This window comes from Symphalangus syndactylus, chromosome 3 (genome assembly GCF_028878055.3).
Source record: "Symphalangus syndactylus isolate Jambi chromosome 3, NHGRI_mSymSyn1-v2.1_pri, whole genome shotgun sequence".
NCBI classification, from domain to species: Eukaryota; Metazoa; Chordata; class Mammalia; order Primates; family Hylobatidae; genus Symphalangus; species Symphalangus syndactylus.
Window position 1 is genome coordinate 66,988,906 of NC_072425.2, and position 27,768 is coordinate 67,016,673.

The 27,768-nt window shown below is 34.1% G+C and overlaps 1 protein-coding gene across 5 annotated transcripts in view; it reads right to left on the bottom strand.

The window, feature by feature from the left end:
* The window catches only part of VPS13A (vacuolar protein sorting 13 homolog A), a 264,964-nt gene that overhangs the window by 17,456 nt on the left and 219,740 nt on the right, over positions 1 to 27,768 (bottom strand). For 3 of the 5 annotated variants that reach the window (XM_055272202.2, XM_055272201.2, XM_063636975.1), the window contains 2 exons: positions 21,820 to 21,931; positions 898 to 983 (listed from right to left, as the gene is read on the bottom strand). In XM_055272202.2, the coding sequence (XP_055128177.1) occupies positions 898 to 983; positions 21,820 to 21,931 (198 nt within the window). Of the gene's footprint in view, positions 1 to 897; positions 984 to 18,300; positions 21,629 to 21,819; positions 21,932 to 27,768 lie in introns of those variants that run through there. The other 2 variants (XM_055272203.2, XM_055272204.2) reach the window with 2 other exon arrangements.

Consider the following 27,768-nt stretch of genomic DNA (forward strand, 5'->3'; position numbering starts at 1 on the left):
TGAGATTACAACATTAAAAGTGACCGCTTAGTAGTCACCTTGAACCAACACAATGCTCATATAATTTTACCTTTCAGTAGTGAACAAAACCATAGATTGACAATTCATTTCTATTTAGCTCTAACTTCTCCCCGCTAAACGTATTTTCACTCTCCACCACCCACAGACTGCCATCTTACTAAAAAGCAACTGTGGATATGACAGGACTACTGTATTAGATAATTTATAAATTATGCAAATAATTTTGAAAACTTAGATGAAAAGAACTATGTTTTAACAAATATAAATTATTAAGAGGAAGAAGCATTATGAGTAGAAATTATTTGTGGATGACAGTACATCTGGAAAATTCAAAAATGAGCACTTGCTCATTTTTTCCCTAGTTTAACAATGACTCCTACACACTTGCCCCTCTGAGGCTATGCCCGTGTATTTTTACATGTACCCCTCCACTGTCTATTTGAAGAAGTCGCTGCAGTATCCACCTAAAATTTTATCTGCTTCTACTAGTATATCCACTTATGTGAATCTATATATATTCTAACAGATACTACCAGAGGACTGCTGACTTCTGGGATAACCTAAAATTGTACACTTCTTCAGAGAGGAGAAAGCTTACTTTTAAGAGGACAGCTTTATGGAATTTCTGCATCCATTTGAATTAGTTGAAACAAATACTAAAATATTTATGTCTGTGCATGACTGTGTTTATCTGTACGCATGCACAAAGCTATGCAGGAAATTTATGTAATGTTTAGGGATTTAGGCTTGTGGAGCAAGAAGACCCAAGAATCAGTGTGACTATATGGAACAAAAGGTGAATAACAAATCTTCACCTCATGAGTCACTGTCAGTTAACCCCTTATAAAATTACATAAGAGAAAGAAAGCAAGTTACCGTCTGGTTATCATTAGCATATCTGTCTTATTGATCATGACATGGGTAAAATATTTGTATTTTGCAAATCTTCCATTTTCCATGACCTAAAAGAAAAAAGTGAGAGACAATGAGAAAATTGATAGTATTCCTACTGTAATGCAAACAATGCCTTATAGTCCTCTTAAAAACCATTTCTCAATGGGGCAAACCATTAACATACAGAAAACAGATTTAATTATTTGTAAAATCATTGCTGTTTCCTTTTTGAAAGCATCTACTTGCACTACTTTATTTAAGATTACTCAGTTGCAGCAATGCCAACCTTTAATGCTAGACTTTTAGAAGCTGATGTTATCTTACAAAGTTTAAATTCAATCTAATGAGGTATTTAACTATTACAATGACTTTATATTGGAAAACATATTAGTATTTAATAATATTTGTACAAAAACACATGTAAATACTAACACATATCTAAATATATGCATCACATAAATTACTTATTAGCTTCTGCCTTGAGCCAGAAATTTCATATATAACAAATATGCTTTTCTTTGTCAATCTCACAACTTATTAAAAAATAAAGAGCAGAGAGTTTCTGGACAATGACCCCAAGGCTTACTTAGCCTTTAAAACAATCTTTATTTTCAAGACTGTTGAAACACTGTCTATCCATGACACTGTTTATTAACAATTGTTTGCTCCAAGAAATGTAAATATAACCATATGAAGAAAATAGAGTTACCATTTTAAATTCCATTTTCAGTAATATTTGCTCTGAGGATGGAGGTACTTCAGCTATTTAAAGTATATAGCAGGCTAGCCTACTATTTTTACAGGCAAGGCAAGCAATGTAATTATGACTAAGATCCCTCAAGAAGAGGCATGTTATGAATTTAGCCAAAATGTGAAAAATCATAAAGAAATCCAAGAGAGGATATAAAGGTTTTAGAAAATTGTGTTCCATGAAGCTGTACCAAAAAACTAAAATTATTTAGCTTAGAAGAAAGCTAAGAAGTGACTTCATGATGATCTTCGTATAGAAAGTTGATAGTTTTCATTCTTATCTGAGAAAGAAGTTAAAAAACTAAAACAGCAGGGTGAGTCATACAGACTAATTGCATGGAAGAAGTTTCTAACTTCAATGATTATAAAATATTGAGGAAAAGAATACTGTAGTACATAGGGCAAATAAACACAAATACTTTGTATTACAAATGAAAAAGGGACATAAATACAGATTCAGAAAAAATTAATATGAATTAAGTAGTTCCCCTTTATCTGCAGGGGGATATGTTCCTAGACCTCCAGTGGGTGCCTGAAACCACAGACAGCACTGAGCCGTACATATATTCTATGGTTTTTCCTATATATACACACCTATGATAAAGCTTATCAATTAGGCACAGTAAGAGATTAACAATAACCAATAATAAAACAGAACAATTATACTGTAATAAAAGGTATGTGAAGGTTTATTTCTGAAATTTTCCATTTAATATTTTCAAACCATGGTTGGCCATGGGTAACTGAAACTGCAGAAAGCAACTGTGGATATGATAGGACTACTGTATTAGATAACTTATAAATTATGCAAATAATTTTGAAAACTTAGATGAAAAGAACTATGTTTTAACAAATATAAATTATTAAGAGGAAGAAGCATTATGAGTAGAAATTATTTGTGGATGACAGTACATCTGGAAAATCCAAGCACACAAAACCCAGTAATCAATTTGGAAATGGAAGGGAAAGAAATCCCGTTCACAAGGGTAATAAAAAGATAGATAAATATTTACATGTAAGTTTAATAAATAATGTGCAGAATATAGGTGATAAAAGCCATACCACTCTATTCAGGGGAGTAAAAGAAATTTTGAAAATGGAAATCCACATCTTATTCTTAGATATAAAAATCTGTCATAATAAAGATGTTGACTCCCTCCCAATTTTTACACACACACACACACACGCACGCACACACACACACACTTCATGTGATCCCAAGATGGTGGTTTTTGGAGCATGGGGTAGAAGGTAAGAAGCGATTTGTCAAAATTATACTGAAATATAGCTAGGAAAAATATGTGGTAATATCCAGTAAATTATGAAAGAAGAATGAGAAGAACTACTCTAGCAGACATTAATGCAATTTATAAAGCTGCAGTAGTGAAATAGTTTGGTGCTGGTAAAGTATATGCAGACATATCAAAGGAAAGAATACAGATTACAGAAACTGACCACTATGCATATAGGACATTATAAAATCCTATCCAATTAACGGAAATTTATTACATCAAGACAGCACTTCAAATTAGTGGGTAAACACATGTATTATCAAATAAATGGTGTTTCAAGTAACTCACTGGCTAAAGCTGTATCCTTCTCTCTCTATACCCAATCAATTCTACATGGATCAATGATTTAAGTATAGAAAATAACTATAAAAGTAATAGAAAAAGTAACATTTTAATAATCTTTTTTTTTTTTTTTTTTTTTTTTTCAGACAGTCTCGCTCTGTCATCCAGGCCGGAGTGAAGTGATGCGATCTCGGCTCCCTGCAAACTCTGCCTCCCGGGTTCACGCCATTCTCCTGCCTCAGCCTCCCGAGTAGCTGGGACTACAGGCGCCCGCCACCACGCCTGGCTAATTTTTTTGTATTTTTAGTAGAGACGGGGTTTCACTGTGTTAGCCAGGATGGTCTCTATCTCCTGACCTCATGATCCATCCGCCTCGGCCTCCCAAAGTGCTGGGATTACAGGCATGAGCCACCACGCCTGGCCCATTTTAATAATCTTGAAGTGGGAAAGGCCAAAATATAACAAAGTCCATAAAACACAACATGAAAAATGGTTAAGTACATAGAACTTTACCACTACTGAATGGCAAAATGATAAGCAAATAAACAGTAATAAAGTAAAATAACAGAAAAATCAAAGGACAATTTGGGAAAATATTTGTCAGTACAGAGATATAGAGTCAATTTCAAAATATAGACAATTCTAGCAATTTGAAGAAACTGACAGAAAAAAATGAGTAAAGCAGTAGAAAAATGTGTGAAGAATATGAACAGGTAGCTCAGCAAAAAAAAAAAAATCTGACTGATAAACATGAGAAAATATTCACTATAACTCAAAATTAGGAAAATGTAAATCAATTAAACATACCGTCTGAGTCAGCAATTACACTGCTAGAATTTATCTTAGGCAAAAGTATGACAAAATATACATATAAGAATCTTCACAGCAATATTGTATTAAAAGCACAAAATCTAAATATTCATTAAAAGGGTACTGGTTAAATAAATTCATGTACAGCCATACAATGGAGCATTATGAAGTCATAAAAAAGAAAAATGAAGACCTGTGCATACTGACATAGATGTATAAGATATAGTAAATAAAATTATATTACAAAAGAGAATGCATAGAATGAAAAGTAGAAATGCATACATGTACATATATTTGTACGTATGTAAGAAACTTCTGGAAGGTATACATCAATCTATTAACAGTACTGTCACTGGGCTTTTGAAGCATAATGGTGGAGGCAGAAGTTAAGCTTTTATTTTTAATTTTACATTCTTTTATTCTGTTTCAGTTTTTTGATATTTGAAAAGAAACTGGCTTTCAAAGATTCATTTTTGTTCCATATGGCGAAGTTTTAAAATGAAGAATACAAATGTTGATCTCCTCAAGAATGCCACTGCTAATAGAATTCAAGAGCCTACATACACCATTAATAGATCGTAACCTTCCAATACTTTAAAAGCTATGGTTTATTCCAAGTACCTAACTTTTATTTCCATATTATGCTAAGTTTGGGCACTGTAATTAAGCCTACCTCTCATCACTTTCTACTTTCCACACCCAACTTAAATGAAATCTAATCTGTGCATATAAGCAATTAAACCAGTTTCAACAGTCACAACAGCATCTGGTATAAATAAGAGCTAAAAAAATCCAAAGAAAGTAATTCATATAATGCTTTCCATCCAAAACCTTAAATGTAACACTTGAAAGATGAATGAGCTTTATGGTCATAGTAGTCTGCTTTGAAACATAATCAACTGTATCCTTTGTTATTAGAGTGACTGTATTTGAATAAACGTCAAAACGTCAAAGATAACTCATCGCACAGCAAAATCTTGGTCAGTCTCCATTATAAACATGAGAATACGGAAGAAGAACATTATAAACAGAATCCAAAACTTTCAAACTGAATCCACAGAAGTTAATGGGAGAGAACATCACGCTGTAAAAAGTCTACAAATGTCACTTTGTAGTCACAAATTCCTGCCTGACTTTATAAATGCATTATATAAGAAGCTTTAGACTACTCAAAACATCTTTTTTTTGGGGAAAAACCCCCAGAATTTTAGACCTAAAAAACTCCTGTTGTTCATCCAAACCAATCTCTTCCTTTTACACACAAAGAAACTGAGGATCAGTAAGTGTCTAATGAATCTTCTAAATCTAAATTTTCACCATCTTGTGTAATTAGGTAAGAGTACATCTAAATGACTTGCTTGGGGTTAGTTGCAAAACTAGGCTCAGAAAACTGGATTCTTCACTTCTAATTCCAGTGCATTTCACTATACCAAACATATCATGATGTTTCTTCCTTATGGCATCAGTCATACTTTCCTCATGGTACCTCAAAAAATGTCTTTGATATCCCTGGATACTGATAGTTGCCGAGGTAGGCTGCTAATTTTTTCCAGGTCAACATTATTCAAATAATTTAGTGTCAAAAATCCTATCTTCCTCCATCCCAAACAGATGCTAGGTATAAATGGTTCTACTAAAATAATTTGTGATAGCCTTTAAAATAAATGGAGAATTAGCAAAATCAGGATTTGGGAATCATCATGTAGGGCCTTTACATAAAGACCAAGATTTGGCTGAAATATGAAGGAATTAACAATGCCAGTACTTTAGACATGTTAGCCTCATTTATATGCTTAAATGTTAAAGGAAAAACATTTTTTTCTTATTCATTAAAAGTATATATATAAACTACCTATCATAAAGAATTACTAAGAGAAATAAACAGAAACACAATGGAAACTGCATTCATTATATACAATTGTCAGAATCTATAAGTAATAATTAAAATATATGGTTACTGGTAAACAGGTCCTTTCGCATTTAGAAAAGATGAGTACATAAACCATACTTTATTAGACATAAATAAATTCAGACCAAATTAATGATACATTTGGAAACACAAAGAAAGTGGAACTTGAAGAACAGAGCCATGGTAACAGAGACATTTCTAACACTCTCAAATCATCCAAATGTTATGAAGAAACAGAATCCCTTAACAAAAATACTTCTGAAAAATAATGCAAAATATGAAAAGATTAAAAATAGGAATAAATCACTAAAATAAAAGGCTTTAAGTCCCAACCAAAGAATGTGTTAATCATTAATGGGAAATATATTTAAGAAAATTGGTTAAAGGACAAGAACATGTTGTTCGGCAAAACAAAAAACCAAAATCTAATCAATATCTGACTCATTTGGAAGACAAGTGTTGCAAAGAGGTATGAATGAGAGTTTAAAGAAAATAGCAAAAATGGGGAATTAAAAACATGAAATTCAACCAGGCACAGTGGCTCACACCTGTAATCCTAGCACTTTGGGAGGCTAAGAAGGGCAGATCCCCTGAGGCCAGGAGTTTGAGACCAGCCTGGCCAATATGGTGAGACCCCGTCTCCACTAAAAATACAAAAAATTAGCTGGTTGTGGTGGCAGGAGCCTGTAATCCCAGCTACTTGGGAGGCTGAGGCAAGGAGAATCACTTGAACCTGGGAGGCAGAGGTTGCAGTGAGCTGAGATCACACCACTGCATTCCAGCCTGGGCAACAGAGCGAGACTCTGTCTCAAAAGCAAAAAATAAAAAACAAAAACCACAAAATTCATCTAAATAAAAGATAAAAATGAACACTATCAAGCAAGAAAATATATAGATAACAAATGGTTTTATAGACTGGTTAATTTGAGGGTTCAGGAGATGAGTGGGAAAGAGGAAGCATTTATGAATAGATTCTACTTAAAATTTAAGCTTATTTCTAAAACCAACAAAATTCAGGAAATTAATTGTAAAATGGTAAATACTGCCATTTTAAAACTATTTAAGAAGTAAACAGACCAATTGTTCAAAACAATCTTATCTTTAGAGAAAACTTAGTCAATAAGTATAACTTCCTTAGAGTTATATGATGAATGTTTAGGGATAAAGAAAGTTTTACTAATTCACTTCAAACCTCAGACTTGAGTGCCATGGCTAGGAAAAAGAAGGTATTCAAGCAAGCTTCATAATCAAATATAGTAGAAATTTATTACCTCAAAACAATGATTTCATATTATTGAATGAGAATAAATGTAAACAAGAATAAAGAAGTGACATGTAGCTTACCTTGTCTGAGGTAAGTTGGTTTTAAAAAAATAAAATCTTATTGATTATATCGTCAAATCTGAAGAGCAACCAGCACTTATTTTATCCCTCATACCTTCATCCTCTCCCATGCTAATATGCTATCTTGACTGTCAGCAAAACCATAGGTATAGGCTATATTGACAGCTTAGACAGGGCAGGAAAGCTGAGCATAACCTTTGACATAAAATCAAGTGTAAGAAACTACTATACCGTCTCAAAAAAAAAAAAAAGAAACTACTATATCTTAAGAGATATGAATTGTTGTCATCAACTGGTACAACCAAAAGCCTGGAAAAGGAAAAGAACTATGCTCATGAAATAGTTACATGTACTGACAACAGCAGACCATCAATTAACGTATGTAATATATTCTAGGAGAAGGACCAGAGTGAGGGCATCAAGGGTAATGTAGGTGCACAGTGACAAAAGTCTCACTAAAGTTCAGCAGAACCTCTAATGGATCAACATTTATGGGTCCATCATACTATATATCCCTGAAAGCAGCAGTAACATTTCTTTTAAAATACTGTATAACTCAGAGCAGTTCAAATCACTGAGGTTTTACTGTTTCAACTGCTTGCCAATTAGTATGTGTGGAAAACTGTCATGGTATTTTAACTACTCTATTAACCTTGAAAGGAAAAAAAAGATTCTTTTTTAAATTCTTAAAATCTATTCTTTTAAATTCTTAAAATCTACTTGTAAATAGAATAGATTATCTTGCCAAAGAGGAGAAAAATGAGGAATTTATATAATGATGACTAAGAACTTGCATAAAATGGTATTCATCTGGAATAATAAAAATATAATAAGTTATTATTAGGCACCATGCTAATAATTACAGGCATATCTAATTTTATTATACTCCACTTTATTGTATTTCCCAGATATTGTGTTTTTTACAAATTGAAGGTTTATGGCAACTCTGCATCAAGCAAGTCTACAGGCACCATTTGTCCAACAGCATATGCTCATTTTGTGTCTCTATGTCACATTTTGGTAATTCTTACAATATTTCAAACTTTTTTTATCATTATTATATCTGTTATGGTGATCTGTGATCACTGATCTTTGATACTGCTATTTTACAGTCCTTTTTGAGGTGCCATAAACTACAGCCATAGAGAGTGAACTTAATCTATAGATGTGTGTGTTCTGACTGCCCCACCGATTGGACGTTTCCCAAATCCTCTCCCTCTCCTTCAGCCTCCCTATTACCTGAGAAACAACAATATTGAAATTAGGCCAATTAACAGCCCTACAATGACCTCTAAGTGTTCAAGTGAAATGAAGAGTTATATGTCTATCACTTTAAATCAAAAGCTAGAAACGACCAAGCTTAGTGAGAAAGACATGTCAAAAGCTGAGTTAGGCAGAAAGGTAGTACCTCTTGTACCAAACAGCCAATTTTGAATGCAAAGGAAAAGTTCTTGAAGGAAAGTATTATGAAAGTGTTACTCCAGTGAACACAAGAATTATAAGAAAGCAAAAATTATAAAAAAGCCTGATTGCTGATATCAAGAACGTTTCAGTGGTCTGGATAGAAGATAAACCAGCCACAACATTTCTTCAAGCCAAAGCCTAATCCAGGGCAAGGCCCTAACTATCTTCAATTATATGAAGGCTGAGAGAGGTGAGGAAGCTGCAGAAGAAAAGTTGAAGCTAGCAGAGATTGGTTCATGAGGTTTAAGGAAAGAATTCACCTCCATAACATAAAAGCACAAGGTGAAGCTACAGCAAGTTACCCATAAGATCTAGCTAAGATCACTGATGACAGTGGCTACACTAAACTACAGATTTTCAATGTAGATGAGATAGACTTCTATTGAAAGATGCTATCCAGGACTTTCGTAGCTAGAGAGAAGTAAATGCCTGGCTTTAAAGCTTCAAAGGACAGTCGGATTCTCTTGTTAGGGGCTAGTGCAGCTGGTGACTTTATTTTCTTTAGAGACATGGTCTTGCTTTTACCCAACCTGGACTTGAAGTTCTGGGCTCAAGGGATCCCCCTGCCTCAGCCTCCCAAATAGCTGGGACAACAGGTGGGTGCCACCATGCCTGGTGCAGCTGGTGACTTTAAGTTGAGGCCAACACTCCGTTCCAAAAATCCTAGAGCCCTGGCCAGGTGAGGCGGCTCACGCATATAATTCCAGCACTTTGGGAGGCCATGGTGGATGGATCGCTTGAGCACAAGAGTTCAGGACTAGCTTGGGCAACATGGTGAAACCCCATCTCTACAGAAAAAAAAAAAAAAATTAGCCAGATGTGGTGGCACATGCCTGTGGTCTCAGCTACTCAAGAGGCTGAGGTGGGAGAATCAACTAAGCCTGGGAGTTTGAGGCTGCAATGAGCCAAGGCCATATCACTGCACTCCAGCCTGGGCAACAGAGCGAGACTCTTATCTCAAAAAAAAAAAAAAAAAAAAAAAGTGCCAGGTGTGGTGGCTCATGCCTGTAATCCTAGCACTTTGGGAGGCTGAGGTGGGTGGATCACCTGAGGTCTAGAGATCGTCCCCAGCCTGGCCAACATGGTGAAACCCCATCTCTACTAAAAATATGAAAATTAGCCATGTGGTGGCAGGCGCCTATAATCCCAGCTACCCAGGAGGCCGAGACAGGAGAACTGCTTGAACCCAGGAGGCAGAGGTTGCAGTGAGCCGAGATTGTGCCATTGAATGCCACCTAGGTGACAGAGCGAGACTCCATCTCAAAAAAAAAAAAAAAAAAAAAAAAATCGTAGAGTCCTTAAGAATTACACTAAAGCTACTCTGCCTGTGCAGTATAAATGGAACAAAGCCCGTATGATAGCACATTTGTTTACAGCACAGTTTACTAAATATTTTAAGCCCACTGTTGAGACCTATCGCTCAGAAAAGTATGACTGCTCATTGACCACGCACCTAGTCACTCAAGAGCTCTGATGAAGATGTACGAGATTAATGTCATTTTCATGCCTAACACAATCATCCATTCTACAGTACCCATGGATCAAACAGTAATTTCAACTTTCAAGTCTTATTATTTAAGAAATACATTTTGTAGGGCTGCCACGGGGAGTGATTCTTCTGATGGATCTGGTCAAAAGTAAATTGAAAACTTATGGAAAGGATTCACTATTCTAGATGCCATTAAAAACATCTGTGTTTCACAAGACGAGGTCAAAATATCAATAGTAACAGGAGTTTGGAAAAAGTGGATTCCAACCATCATGGATGACTTTGAGGGTTCAAGACTTCAGTGGAGGAAGTAATTGCAGATATGGTGCAAATAGCAAGGGGATTAGAAGTGGAGCATGAAGAGGTAACTGAATTGTTACAATCTTATGAGAAAACTTGAACAAAGGAGAAATTGCTTCTTATGGATGAGCAAAGAAAATGGTTTCTCAAGATGGAATCTATTCTCGGGGAAGATTCTATGATTGTTTAAATGACAATAAAGGATTTAGATTATTCCATAACAACAACTGATAAAGCAGTGGCAGGGTTTGAGAGGACTGACTCCAATTTTGAAAGAAGTTCTATTGAGGGTAAAATGCTATCAAACAGCATCACATGCTACAGATAAATCTTTCGTGAAAGGAAGAGTCAATCAACGTGGGAAACTTCATCTTAAGATACTACCACAGCTATCCCAACCTTCAGCAATCCCTATCCTAATCAGTCAGCAACCATCAACACCAGGCATGCAAAAAAGATGGACTCACTGAAGGCTTCAGATGATCAGGATTTTTTTTAGCAATTATGTATTTTTAAATTAAGGTATATATATATATATATATATATATATATATATATATATATATATATATATAGTTTTTTAATGACGTTATTGTACATAATAGCCTACATTATAAATACAATTTTTATATGCACTGGAGAACAAATATATTCATGTGACTTGCTTTGTTGCCATATTCGCTTTATTCTGGTGGTCTGGAACTGAACGTGCAATATCTCTGAGGTATGGCTGTACATACATTGCCTCATTTGTTCTAACCCTAGCAACAACACCAAGATAGGCACTACAATTATCTCTCTTTTACAACCTGGAAACTGAGGTCAGATAAGCATAATAAAAAATAATAACTCTAGTAAAAGAAAAAGGCTACAATTGAACTCAGGTTTACTTGGCTCCAGAATCCAGGCCCTTAGCCACAGGGTATTGCTATATCTCAAAATAATTTTTATTAACAAAACGAGTTAGCACAGAAGAACTATATATATTCCAGCAGACTCAGTGGGATCTCATTTTAACAGTTCATTGGTATATGGATTTAGATATCTCACAAACTGTATCATGTCTCTTGCAATGCTTCAAGTTCATATAATACCTAGGGATCACTGTCTCTGTGGAAGATGGGTCATATCTTAGGTGTCTCTGATTCCTAATGTTCTTTAGAGCCTTGCATATAGCAGCTAAACAACAAACAGGAATGAGATTGTGAAGATCTGACATTACTGGGTTGGCCTCTAACATGGCATATGTTTTATGCCCCATCACCAGAACAATAAAGCTCACTACAATTATAAACTCATGAGAGATGACAGGAACCTTCCATACTCTCTTCAGGGCTGTAACTCTACTATCTACAAGAGTGTCTGAATATATAATGAACAGAACTGAATTCATTTGTAGAACAAATGAACATATGAATACATGGCATTAATTCTTTTCTTCGTATTCATATAAACTATGCTACCAAATAAAGCCAGCAAAAATTCAATTATATATATATATATATATATCCATATATTTTATTATTTTGGCAATTTATTCTAGAAAGATTAACTTTACATGAAATGTTCAATCTCCAATATTTGTATTCCAACACTGCATCTTCATAAGATCTCTAACTCAAACTACTTTAGACTTGAAGTACCACAGAAATGTCTAAATGTATATTTCTTTATAGTGCTTCCATAGGGTTCTTTACAGTGATATTTTCACTGAAAAATTACCATTACAATTCATTAGAGTCATCATTAGAAGTGACTAGGATATCAATTTCATTTGAATTTAAAACCAAAGATTCTTAACTGACAAAAACAAAATACCAAAAAACACGGTGCTTCCTTTAATAGATGGCATTAAATTTTGTTTTCGGATGAGTTTTCGAAAAGAGGCCTCTAATCTGATTTTGCATGATAACTTTCATTCGGCAAGTGAATGTATCCTTTCACAGGACATTTGGCTAATAAAAAATTGCCTTTTCATAACATATACTAGTTTTCTAACAATGTTATTGTTACAGCATGCACGTACACACACACAAATATTTCTGAATGAGCTTTCCTAAACTCACCTTATGCTGAGAATCTTTGTGTCCAAGGTAACTAGGGAAAGTTACTAGGTAGAGCTCTATCACATCAGTAGAGAAATCATGAGTTGATTCCTGTATCAGAATTTAGCAACTTTAGCTTAATTAAGGCTGAAGACCTTCTAGTTAATACTCACTGCACTTTTAGCTGTATTGACAGATCTTTGATTAAAAAGATGTAAGACTCCAATTGAACGTACCTGGGCTTAATATTTGAGGATTTCTTTTAATGTTATAATGTATTGAATTTTCTGTTACAGTAGCATTTATCCTTTCTTAATATATTTACAAATTTAAGGGATGCAATGATGACAAACTGAAAGATCTAGAAATCAAATCAGTCTCGTTTAAGTTCCTGAATTAAAAAAGAATTAGGCCAGATGCAGTGGCTCATGTCTATAATCCCAGCTACTTGGGAGGCTGAGGTGGGAGGATCACTTGAGCCTAGGAGTTCAAGGCTGCAGTGAGCTATGATTGTACCACTGCACTCCAGCTTGGGCGAGAGAGTGAGACCTTGTCTCAACAACAAACAACAACAACAACAACAACAACAAAAAGAGAGGGACGGGGTGGCGGGGGGGGGGGGGGCGGGTGGCGGGCTGTGGGAAATGAATAAATTTTACACTTGAGATGAAAGAAAAAACCTGAACCTCCACGAAGTGGAATCATCACCACCAGAGGAAGACATAATTAATTTCAAAATCTTATTCAAAAATTATTTTTATGTAACACTGGAAGGTTCTAAGTGGGTTCGTTACTCTATTTTGGACTCCACTGGTCCAAAATATAGTGGTACACACTATTAAATGTTCAATATTTGGGCCTTTGAAAATGTGACAGTCTCTCCAACAGATTCCTGCTAAACTAGTAAGGTATGATAATTGTATCCAAAAATCCATGGAAATCTTTTCCATGGAATCTGCTTTATTTGAGATGCTAAGAATTCTAATTTGCCTGGATAACACAATTTGGCTCTCTTCAATGTTCTCATCCCATTCAGAAGTATCCTTCTGGAGAGGAAGAGCTATAAAATGAAGAGTGAAGTCCAATAGCCTTTGTCTCCTAGTTCTTGTCCACTTACTCAAATTTTCAGATGAAGCCAGGAAGTGTTCGGCACTACTCTGGTGATCTGACTGCTATAGTAAGCCCTTTCTTCCAGATTAGTAGTCATTCTCCTCCTGAAGTAAAGGGAAAGACCACGTCGGCTGACAGCAGTTATCTTCCAATTGCTATTAAGGCAGTGTTTGAAGCTAATTATAAACATCTGTAATTTCTGAAAGAAAAGAAATACACAAGACACAAAAACAGCCTCCCTTCTGTAACAACTTACATGACGGCAGTTATAGAATCTCTGTAAAAGATTCAAAGACAACATAGATAAATTCAAAAATACCTGAAATGTTTAAGAACACACTATACTACACTCACAGGACAACTCAGCTGTCAACATTCAGACACAATGAAGGACACAGGAATCATACACACACATACCCATGCACACACATTTTAAAAGATTTACTTAAAGGGAAGAAACGTTTTTAAAAAAGTATAGAGTCAAAAGGTAGAAATGTTTAACGAAAAAGAAAAAAGCTTCTACATCAGGTATGCAAACAAAAAGCCGAGAGCAATGGATCATGTCTGAAATCCCAACACTTTGAGAGGCTGAAGTGGTAGGATTGCTTGAGCTCAGTTCAAGACCAGCCCGGGCCACATAGCAAGACCCTGTCTCTACAAAAAAATTTAAAAAATTACCCTGGCATAGTGGTGCATGCCTGCAGTCCCAGCTACTTGGGAGGGTGAAGCAGGAGGACTGCTTGGGTCCAGAGTTTGAAGATACAGTGAGCTTATTCAAGCCACTGCACTCCAGCATGGGCAACAGAGTGAAACTCTGTCTCAAAAAAAAAAAAAAAAAGAGTTCTGCTTGCTCTTTATGTGCTCCATAAATAAAGACTAGTTTTCCCAATTGGGGATATTTCTATGAGTGGTATGCTTTTTTAATCTTTAGAAGTTAATAATGCTGCTTATAAAAATACGTAGTAAAACATAAAATAGCAATTTATACTTGTGGGTCATAACCAGGTGAATAAAAAATTTAAAAAGGAAATATACCATAATTGGTGGGGAGACAGGATAATTTTTTCCTTTTCTAGTTTCCTGCTTTTCTCTAATGAGCATATTTCAATGTAGAAAATAATCTATTTAATGTAGAAAATAACTAATGTTGAAAAATTTCATATCTTTATAAAATACTAAAGTTGTCAACTGAGAATCAATGTCAGCAAATGGATTCACAGGTTTTTAGCTTTTTCCCTAGAAATGCAGGTCTGTAAAATTTTTAATTCATAGAAATGCCAAGTTTTATTGAATATACTCAGAAAACCTTTGTAGACATAATGTAGTTAACAGGTTACTGATAAATGATAATTTATAGTAGAAAAATATAACATGCCCAATCACGACAAATTGAGTATACTTAGCTAAATCTCTACTATCCTGGTTGCTTTTAAAAACCAAAAATAATGCCTATAATATTTTCAGTGCTCACGTATTTGAGGATCTCTAAGATCCAGAAGAATGGCATAATGCAATTCAGCAGAAATCTTTAAAATTTCATTGCTTAAAACATGTGTAAGCAATGAAGAAGATTCATCAAAAGCCAGTTTTATAACATTGTTAAACGTGTGTTTTAAAATTGATATTTGGAGGTAGACTGTTGCTATATATTGATTGATATGGAATAATTGCTAAATAAATTTATCATACTTATTGAGAATGATATTCTGCCACGTTAAAACAAACCGGACAATTAATCCCTATGAAAATCATAAATTATTCTAATTAGTTATCTTAACACAGATCTATTTGAAATTATTTGTTTCACTTTCCTTTGATGCAGGACTTTCTACGTTTTGTATAATGCTGGCTGTACTCACTGTACTTTATGAACTCACAAATTCATTCACTAATATTAATGATTAAATTAACAGTGTAAGCATTCTTAATTGATCTCCATTTATTCCAAAGGTGCTAGAATAAATAAAATTGACATTTTCACATATCCATCGTCATTATTATTTGAGCTAAATAATGTGTGTACACTTAACATCACCTGATTTTGATCCATAAGACCCTTTACAATTTTGCAAGGAAATCTAAGAAACAAAAAGCGGAAGTTGGAAGATGCAGTAGAAAATACTCTTAACAGTTGGGATGGTTGTTTCTGGTCCTTCTCCCATCACCATAAAAAAGCTGGATACAAAATTGCATTATAAGACTTAAATCAGACAAACTAGTAGCTACTATAGCAGTCATTTATAATCTTGAGACACAGAAACAACAGAGTATTTTTCATATTGAATATTGATGTCTTGGTATTGATGTCTTGGTCATAAGTATGCAGTGGCTCCAGCTGTACATTTAAATAACATGAACTTAAAATCAACATTCAACACTGCATCGGTGATAGGTGTTTTGAACAGTTTCAAGAACTAAAATTTATAAAATACTGATTAAGGAAACAAATTAAAATTTATTTGACTTCCTTTTCTATAATACTGAAAATTGGCAATATTATTCTGAATTTACATTTGTTTTATTTATATCCCAAGTGAGTACTAATTAATTTCATTTACAGGCTTAGATTATTTATCTATGGTTATGAGTGTCCACAATTACAGATTTTTACAAAGTTTTCTTCCTGCTAGTTTTCAATATGTTATTCAAGTGTCAGGTAGACACAAAGGAAAATAAGGAATCTCTAGGTAATCACTCCCTTAGGGAAGAGAACCTTCCTTTCCATTTTCTATACATAAGCAATGATCGTGCAGAAAGCTGGAACATAAATGAAGTTAAAGCATATGGAAAGGTGTGGCATTACATAATCAATTTTCAAATATAGCTTTCTCATTAGACTTTCCTGTTAGATACTACCATTTTAAAAGTTCTAGTTAATTATAGAGCCAGTGATAAACAAGAGTTCATCTTATTAAAATCCAAATATAAATTCATTTTCTATATATTTGATAAGAAATAAGAATATATTTTTGTCTAGATCCTCTATCTCCATCAAGAAAACAATGGTGTAAAGCAAAAGTGCAATTCTTTTTTTTTGCTTTTACTAGAGAAAAATTCAAGTTTTTTTTTCAAAACTGGAACACAATACCTGTTCTCAAAGAGGTTTGAAAAGGTAATTTCGCTGTGGCAGAAAAACAAGGGCAATTACACTGTTAAAGAGCAGATCTCGGCCAGGCGTGGTGGCTCACGCCTGTAATCCCAGCACTTTGGGAGGCTGAGGCAGGCGGATCATGAGGTCAGGAGACCGAGACCATCCTGGCTAACACGGTGAAACCCTGTCTCTACTAAAAACACAAAAAATTAGCCAGACATGGTGGCGGGCGCCTGCAGTCCCAGCTACTCAGGAGGCTGAGGCAGGAGAATGGCGTGAACCCGGGAGGTGGAGTTTGCAGTGAGCCGAGATCGCGGCACTGCACTCCAGCCTGGGCGACAGAATGAGACTCCGTCTCCAAAAATAAATAAAAATAAAAATAAAAATAAATAAATAAAGAGCACATCTCATCTCTAAGGGCTAAAAACTGAAGAATGATGAAACTCTAAGACCACATGAGCAATGTTTACTAGTTACTAGATTATTTAAAATATTTTTACTGTTGAAGAAATTTTAAATAAATGTAATCCTACCTCCAATTTTCTTTTCATGAAAATGGTAAATCACTGCTAAGATAACCACAACTTTTTTTTCCAATAAATTCTTAAGGAATGAAAGGTTAAGATCATCTTTATGAATCCCATTCCATGAAATTAAGTGTCACAGGCCAAGCACAGTCAATTTGGGAAACATCTTGCAAACAAGTAGTTTCTACAGTCTCTTTTACAAAGGCCTGGTGACTAGCAAAGTTGGAATGTAAGAAGCCAATGAAGAAACTTCCATACTCTTCCTTCCTTAGGCATATACAAAATACAAAAATAGGCAGTATTCTTTCTAGATTTTAGAAGGAGCAGTAAGTTTTGTTTGATTTTGGCCAAGGGTGAGAGAGGAGTGGGTGCACAACAAATACAAAGTCAGTTTCCAATAAAGTAGTGACTATTTTAATGGTCACTTTTTATTTACTTATTCTAAAAAGATAAAAATACTACTGTGATTAAAACAATAATTGAATTTTTGTTTACATAAGTTTTTTCTAAAAAAACTTTTTGATGTTTACATATTAGTAAGTTCGTTTTCAAACAAATTTTACATACATAACCTTGATTTCTATTTAATTTGAATGAATTCTGCACAGGAAGAAATTTCAAAAAAGCTGATTTTTTTTTCATGTTTTTGCAGTAATCTCAATATTTTCAAATTTAAAGTAGTCACTTTCAAAAAGCATAGAGAATGATTTATAGAAATAAAACTTGATAAACCTAAGAATTAGAGGAGACTCAGAAATCATGTGCTGAATCACATGCCAGCTACCTCCTACAGCAGAAGCTCAGTATAAGCAACAGGTGATTAGCAGAAGTCAAGATAAATGTTCCTTTGTTGATCCAAACGCACAGCAGTCATAGGGATTAAACATTCTAACTACCAATGATCATTTACTTTTTAGAGAATTTTTTAAAGTACATCTGATATATTAGAGAAATAGGACAGTTTCATCTATGTTGAAATTTTTTAAAAAACCTTTATTACACAAAACATAAAATAGATTTACTAATGGATCTTTCAGAGATATATGTAACATTTTTCCTAATATTACACAGAAAAAAAATATATAGTTATGTTTACGATAGAAGTTTCCAAATATTCTGAATTCATAATATAGTAGATGCATATACAAATTAATAAGTGAATATAATGACTATTAAAACCAACTTTGTTCATTGTTTCACAAAAAATATGTGAAACAAAACAATAAAAAGGAAAGCAAAGACATAAAAGGACAGTTTTTTTCATTCTCAGACTATAAATTATTTTACTATAAATTATTTTACTATCTAACCTTCCATGAGAGGCCATGACTGTTTTTTATAATAGCAGTTCAATCTATATGATTTGGGGATAGAACAACAAATTCACACTGCTTTAGATTACATATGTTTATTATTATTAAAAGAAATTTGACAAAAATATCTTTAAAATGATAAATAAAAAACATTAAATGGCTATTACTATTTTCTTCCTTTTTTTTTACACAGTGGCATTACATTAAAGCCCAGAAAATTTACAGAGACCATTAAAAAAAGGCATTTTGCTAACAAATAAGAAGGCAATTTAAAATAAAACCAGTGAACATCAAAATTATATTTAAGTCTAACTTGAACTCTTAAAGACAAACTATGTAATACAAAGCTATAAAATATATAAAAGCATATCTATAATATGTTGGATGCCCTACTTTGGATGTAAGATACATTTTTGTCTGTGCTTAAATAATACAATTATTTTGCTTTATGAAGATGTGTAGGAAAACATTTCAAAAGAAAACGTGTTTTACCTCCCTATAAATGGACATATGGGCATTATGGTATAAGTCATACAAAACATGTTAATGAAACATTCCAAGTAAAATAAAGAACACATGAATTTTAATGGTTTAGATCTGACTCATCATCATCATCATCATCATCATCATCATCACTACTGCTACTGTGAGTCATAATCCACTCCCTGTAGAACTGAATTTTCTGTAAGCATGGCAAAGGAAAAAAGAAGCACAAAGGTTAGTAAAGTATGGCAAATTGCTTGAAAACATGTAAGATTATGAAATGTTCAAAGAGTGAGAATAATTTTAAAGCAGATTTTTTCAGCTATGACTCAGACTGTAATTATGGATATAATATTCCATAACTTAATAAACCTAAGACAATTCCACTAGTTGGTACAAACTCAATGTATAAATTGGTTTGATGATATCAATAAGGTATTTTGTGAATATATTAAAATTACCATTCTATTTCTCTAATAGGCAACTTTGACCAGCAGGAAACACTGTAATAATGTGCTACCTTCTAGATAGAAAGGCACACAATAAAAGAATGTATTTTATATTTATTATATGAGTGTATATAATTTAGTGGATACATCTTTTTTAGAAAATAATAAAATAACATGAGAAACATTTGAAAGTATCAAATATTTTAAGGCACCTTCATTATATCACTTACATAAAATCTAGGCAGATGAGATGGATTTTAAATCCAGTTTATGTGTCATCTAATTATTTTCCATAGTATTGGTATTTACATATTTTTGAAGTGTTTGCTAATAATGCACTAGAGCTTTGATTTAAAAAAAAAAAACAAAAACAAAACCCACCACCACCAAAACAACAATGCACTTTTGATACCTGTAAGAAAAAAAATGCTAACTGCAAACATCCCAAGGTACTTGGTGAATCCCTACAAATATTTCAGCTAATACTGTGTAAATGCTTGCTGAAAAACAAGTAATGGCTGACAAGTGCTGTGGTTTTTAGTCATTTAAATAGCTCTTTTAGTGATTAATGATGAGACTGACCTATTAAAAAAAATATGTATCTTTAAAAGTACACAGTCAAAAGTCATGTTTTTACATCTCAAAGTTTAAAGCTTCAGAAAACAATGAGAAGGTACGTACTTGTCACTGAAATAAAATTATCAACCATGAGAAATTATTGGTATCTCATGGCTTCCTTGTGGGTATTATAATGTGCTCACTTATAACGAGGATATATTCCTAAACTCTCCTCAACACTCATCCTTACTTCGTACTATATTTGATTTTTAGTCTAGTAAAATGCTAGTAACTTGTTAATTGCGTTCCAACAAGGGAAGGCAGGTATTGGGTAGAAATACATGTTTTGACTGTATCAGCCATAGGTGACTTCTGCAAATTTACTACCTTCCAAAGCACTGTCATTGTAGAGACTGCACAATGTCCATTAGAGCACAACCTCTTAATAGATTACCAGTTCTATCCCAATACACAATTATTTTGATACTTTAAAAACATTTTGAATACAGTATAAAATCACTTTACTAAATATTGCATATTAACTCTATGGTTACATTTTAATATATTAGAAGCCTCAGAGAAAGAGTTAGAGGTATACTTTATGCAATACTATAAGCCCTGCAATAGGTAAAATACTGAAGTTTAAATCTTTACTCTGATCACATTAAATATCACAGTATTTAAAATATTAAAGCCATAAAGCTTCATATTCCAACAGTTTATTGCTACCATGAGTATCTGCAAGCCTACATAACATAATGATTCCTTGTTTGTTTTCAAACAAATTATTTAATTTAGTATTCCACCTCTAAACCACAGAAACAACATGACACTGGTATAGCCTATATATGATTACTAGTTATCTACAGCATAATACAGGTTTTAAAAAGTTGAATTTACCAAGTAAGAAAGTTGTCTAAACAGATTCTAACTTCAAACTGTCTATTGTTCCAGATGCTACTTTTTATTATTAAAAGATACTGGTTTGCATGTGAACTGCTTATCAAATCCCACAAGTTTTATAAAGACTACACTAGAATAAAGCAGGAAGAGGGTCATGGCCATTTAAGCATTTTCAAAGGCAAAGCACAAGAATCCAAGAGTAATTCACAATAGCAGTGTTCCTGAGTTTTGTTTTTCCTTCTTCATGTGTAATTGGATATAAGGATTATATATCTGGTATAAAAGCTACCAGTGGTTTAATAACCCCACAACAGAAATGGTTTAATTGGTTAAGTAAGTACCACCAATGACGAGGATATATAAGGTACAAAGGCTTTCAACAAATCTAGCAAATCCAGTGCAGAACTAAGAACACCCTATAAAAAAACCAGATTCATTAAAATTCCTATTAAAAGTTACCAATACAAAAGGTTTTCTTTGTATTCAAAATACTGAAACAGCTGTACGTAGTTTGTAAATTTTAAGACTAAAATCTACTGTTGGCTTTCACTTGCAAAGTCATGCATTAACTTTTCATATCAAACTTTTTGATGCCTGTAAAAAAGAAAAAAAAATCTTATAGTAAATAAATGTACTTTAAAATCTAAGTAAATATAAAAAACTTATAAGTGGAATTAAGCAAAACAGATAAAAGCCCAAATAATTTAATATATATTAAATGGCTACTTAAAAAAAATCTAACTTGACTAAATTAATCTTAATTTATAAGATAGCTCTTAATTTACCTGTAACATTTGATTTCCAGTCCCATCCCTCAACCTGTATGGTCTGATAACTCCATCTTCATTGAAGAACCGAGGAGGTCGCAGACTCTCCACTTCAGAAGTCTCTGTAGCTCTAGAGGAAAAAATATATAACTTTATTTTAAAAATTATTCAAAAACTTGTAAATAAACTATAAAACGCAATTACTAAAAACTATCTTATTTCAGATTAAAAATATTACAACATTCTCTAATTTTAAATTGTTTTTGTAACATAAACAGTGTAAGCTCTCTAGAAAAATACAGAACTATAGAGAAGTTTAAGTCTCTAGAACTTTCTTTGTGATAATAATCACAATATTAGCAATTGTTGCTTTTTCTTTTCCTATTATGTTGTCTAGTTTCTTTAGTATAATGCTAGAAACAAAAAGGGATTGCAAGCATCCTTGTCTCATTCCTGACCCTAGGGAAAGCTTCTGAGAGTTTTCTGTGAAGTATAGTTACCAACAACTTTTTTTTTTTAAAGCACCCCTTATCAAGTCAAGAAAGTTCACTGCTACTTTTAGTTTACCAACAGTTCTTTGTTGTTATTGTTTTTGAAAATCTTAAATAGGCAATGAATTTTAAATAAGAATTTCTTTTCTGGCATTGTTTTGATCACATGGTATATTTTCCTTAATCTATTAATGTTATAAATCACATTATATACTTTTCTAATGTTCAAATACTCTCACAGTCCTCACATTCTTACTGGGCTTGATGTGTGTTACTGTAAACACATACCCCAATCCTGGGCAACATACACTGCTCTACAAAAAAATAAAAAAACTAGTCAGACATGGTGGTATGTACCAGAAGTCCCAGACACTCAGGAGGCTGAGGTGGGAGGTTAGTTTGAGCCCCATGCCACTGCACTCCAATCAGGATGCCAGAGTGAGACCCTGTCTAAAAACAAACAAAAAACCAAAAAACACATACCACATACTGCTAAATTGGGTACGGTAGTATTATATTTAACATTTTTGCTTATTTGGTCATAAGTGACCACTCAATTTGTTCACTCAACAAGTATCACATATTCAACAAATATTTATTAAGAGGTCCCTGACCTCTGGGACTTGAACCAGTACTGGTCCATGGCCTGTTAGAAATTGAGCCGCACAGCAGGAGGTGAGTAGTGGCGAGCAAGCTTCACTGCCTGAGCTCCATCTCCTGTCATATCAGCAGCGGCATTAGATTCTCATAAGAAGGCGAACCCTACTGTTAACTGTGCATGTGAGGGATCTAGGTAGCACACTCCTTATGAGAATCTAACTAAAGCCTGATGATCTGAGGTGGAACAGTTCCATCCTGAAACTATCCCTCCTGTCTGGTCTGTGGAAAAATTGTCTTCCATGAAACCAGACCTTGATGCCTAAAAGGCTGGGGACCGCTAACATAATGTATACACATGCATGGGCATATACATATGAATAAATTCTCCAACTGAAAACAGAATAGGGCTGGGCGTGGTGGCTCATATCTGTAATCCCAGCACTTTGGGAGGCCGAGGTGGGCGGATCATGAGGTCAGGAGTTCAAGACCAGCCTGGCTAACATGGTGAAACCCCGTCTCTACTAAAAATACAAAAATTAGCCGGGCGTGGCAGCATGTGCATGTAGTCCCAGTACTTGGGAGGCTGAGACAGAAGAATCACTTGAACCCAGGAGGTAGAGGTTGCAGTGAGCCGAGATCGCGCCACTGCACTCCAGCCTGGGTGACAGAGAGAGACTCCATCTCAAAAAATAAATAAATACATAAGTAAAAAAATAAAAACAGAATAGATAAAAAAAAAATGATCTAACAATATACTATCCACAGGAGACCTGATTTAGAGTCAAAGACACAAACTGGTTGCAATTAAAAAGGAAAAAATATATGCAAAGTGAACAGTAACTAAAAGAAAGCTGAAGTGGCTATGCTAATGTCAGAAAAAAACAGCCTTTCAAAAAAATCTTATTAGACAAAAAGAAGGGCATTTTATAATGAAAACAGAGTCAATCCATCAAAAAGACAAAAAATTATAAACATATAAGCAGTTAACGAAAGAGGCCCCAAATACACAAAACAAAAACTAAGAATTTAAAAGACAAAAAGGCAATACCACCACAATAGTTGAAGATTTCAGCAACCTACTTTCAAAAATGGATACCAACTAGATAAAAGATCAGCAAGGAGAAAAGAGAACTTGAATAACACTATAATCCACTAGACCTAACAGATGTCTATAGAATGTTCAAACCAACAACAACAGAATACATGTTCTTCTCAAGTGCAATGGAACATTATTCAAGATTAGCTATCTATTAGGTCATAAAACATGTCTCAATAATATAAAATTAGTGTTTGCTTCTTGGCCTTTTGGCTAACATTGAATGTAAATATAAAAGTACTGAAAATAGGCCAGGTGTGGTGGCTCATGCCTGTAATCCCAGCACTTTGGGAGGCCCAGGTGGTCAGATCACTTGAGGTCAGGAGTTCAAGACAAGCCTGGCCAACATGGTGAAACCCCACCTCTACTAAAAATACAAAAATGGCTGGGCGTGGTGGCTCACGTCTGTAATCCCAGCACTTTGGGAGGCCAAGGCAGGCGGATCACCTGAGGTTGGCAGTTCGAGACCAGCCTGACCAACATGGAGAAACCCTGTCTCTACTAAAAATACAAAATTAGCCCGGTGTGGTGGCACATGCCTGTAATCCCAGTTACTAGGGAGGCTGAGGCAGGAGAATTGCTTGAACCTAGGAGGCGGAGGTTGCAGTGAGCTGGGATCGTGCCACTGCACTCCAGCCTGGGCAACAAGAGTGAAACTCTGTCTCAAAAAAAAAAAAAAAATTAGCTGGGTATGGTGGTGAGTGCCTGTAATCCCAGCTACTCAGGAGGCTGAGGCAGGAGAATTCCCTGAACCTGGGAGGCAGAGGTTGCAGTGAACCAAAATCACGCCACTGCACTCCAGCCTGGGTGACAGAGTGAGACTCCATCTCAAAAAAAAAAAAAAAAAAAAAAAAAGAAAAAAGTACTGAAAATATACAATATGATATCTGACCACATGGAAGAAAACTAGAAATGCGTAAATAAGAGAAATTTATGAAATTTAAAAGTGTGTGGAAATTAAAACATAGAGGTATAAATATCAAAATGTCAAAGAAAAAAATCACAAGAGAAATTCACTACTTTGAAACAAATAAAAGCAAAAATACAACCCACCAAAACTTATAAGATGCAGCAAAGACAGTGCTCAGAGGGAAATTTATAGATGTGAATGTCTACATTAAAAAAGAAGGTCTGAAATCAATAATATAACTTCGCAAGTTGAGAAAGAAGAAAAAGCAAACTAAACCCAAATCTAGCAAAGGAGGAAAATAATAAAAATTAGAGCAGAGATAAAACAAATAGAGAATAGAAAAAATAGAATCAATGAAACTAAAAACTGGTTCTTTGAAAAGGATGACAAAAATGACAAGCCATCACTAAACTGACAAAGAAAAAAAAAGAAGACCCAAATTATGAATAACAGGAATTAAAGAGAGAATACTGCTACCAATCTTATGGAAACAAAAAATAATTATAAGGGAATACTAGGAATAAATACTATCTAAGGGAAAAATAATTATATGAGAATACTAGTAAATATTTACTATGATCAATAAATGTATATCAACAAATTAGAACATCTAGATGAACTGAACAAATTCCTATAAAAACTACTGACAATGACTCAAGAAACAGCCTAACCAGACCTTTACCAAGTAAAGAGAGTGAATTTGTCATTTTAAAATTCACCAGAAATAAAAGTAAGAGTCAGACGGTTTCACTGATGAATTCTCCAAATTTTTTTTTTTTTAATTAACATCAATGCTCCACAAAGTCTTCCAAAAATTTGAAGAGGAGGGAACACTTCCTAAATCATTCTGTGAGGACAATATCACCCTGATACCCATACCAGGCAAAGACATCACAAGAAAACCACAGACCAATATCCCTTATAAATATACACGCAAAAATCCTCAACAAAATACTATCAAACCAAATCCAGTAAAATATAAAAATGATTACACATTATGTCCAAATGGGATTTATCCCAAGTATGCAATATTGGTTTAAGATCCAACTCAATTAATGTAATATACTACATCAGTAAAACAAGGAAAAAACAATTATCAACTTAATTTAATTATACAGAAAAAGCATTTCATAAAATCTAACATCTTTTCATGATAAAGACACAAAAACCTATAGCTAGCATCACACTTAATGGTGAACATCTGAAAGCTTTCCCCCTAAGATTAGAAGCAATATAGGCATGTCTATTCTCTCAGCACTTCTACTTCACACTGTACTAGAGGTTCTAGCCAGGACAACTAGGCAAGAAAAAAAGCATCCAGATCAGAAAGGAAGAAGTAAAGTTACCTCAGTTCTCAGATGATATACTCTTACATATACAAAACCCAAAAGAATCCACAAAACCATTAGCTCTAATAAACAAGTTCAGTAAGATTGCAGAAACTCAAATATAAAGAAAAACAGTTGTATTCAATACACCAGCAATAAACAATCCAACAATAAAATTAAGAAAACAATTCCATTTAAAACAGCATCAAAAATAAAATACTTAGCAATAAGTTTTTAAAAAGAAGTATAAGACTCGCACATTACAAACTATAAAACATTATTGAAAGCAATTCAAAAAGACCTAAATAAATGGAAAGACGTTGCATTTTCATGGGTTAAAAGATAATACTGTTAAGATGGCTACACTCCCCAAATTGAACTACAGATTCAATGCCATCTGCATCAAAATCCTAGCTACCTTTTTTGTAGAAATTGACAAACTGACCCCAAAATTTTTTAGGTAACTTAATGACCATTTCTTTTTAGAATCCTTTTCTGGGTCTTCCTCATTTCCGCAACTTCTAAGAGTTGGTGTGCCTGAAAGCCAAGTCCTTGGACCTTATTTTTCTCTTTTCAGTCTCATTCCCTTGGTGATCTCATCCAATCTCATGGTTTCAAATACCTTATTATAGGCTCACAAATCTTGAATTTTTACCTCTAGCTTGGACCTTTCTCTATACTTCAAACTCCTCTACTCAACAATGACGTTATGTCTCCATTTGGATGTCTAAGAGATATTTTAAGCTTAATATATTCAAAAGGAAATGTCTAATACCCTCTTTCCCTAAAAAGAATGACAACCTCACCCTTCCAGTCCTACATATAAAAACTTTAGAATTATTCTTCACGATTCTTTCTTTCATATCCTGCATCCAATTTATCAACTAATGCTATTGCCACTATCTTTAAAATACATGCAGAACATAATCTCTAGTACTGTAACAGCCGAATCACCATTGTCACTCACCTGGATTACTGTAAAAGCCTTTTAAGTGTTGTTTCTGCCCTAATCCTCTGTGGTTACACCTCAACGCAGCAGCCAGCTCACATCATTTCTCTGGCTTGAAACCTTCCAATGGCCTCTCATCTTAAGCAAAAGCCTAAGCCCTTACAGGGGCTTGCCGAGTTCTATGTGATGTGATCCCCTGCATGTTCCCTGGTAACATCTTTTTCAACTTTCCCCGTTCCTCACTCTACTCCAGGCAAACTAGTCTTGCTGTTTCTCAAATAGGCCAAGCACATTCCTGCATCAGGGCTTTTTAACTGCTGTTCCCTCTGCCTGGGACATTCTTCTCACATGGCTCATCCTTTACTTCTTTCAGGTCTCTCCTCAAATATAATCTTATGAGTTAAGCATCCCTGATCACTGAATATGTAAAATAGCAATCCTCCTCCCTACCATTTTGCATCTCCTTACCTCCTTTAATCTGCTTTATTTTTCTTCATGGCATTTTTCACCATTTAGCATATCATATATTTATCAGTTACTTATTTTTGTCTATTACTCTCCCACTAGAATGTAAGCTGTATGAACACAGGACC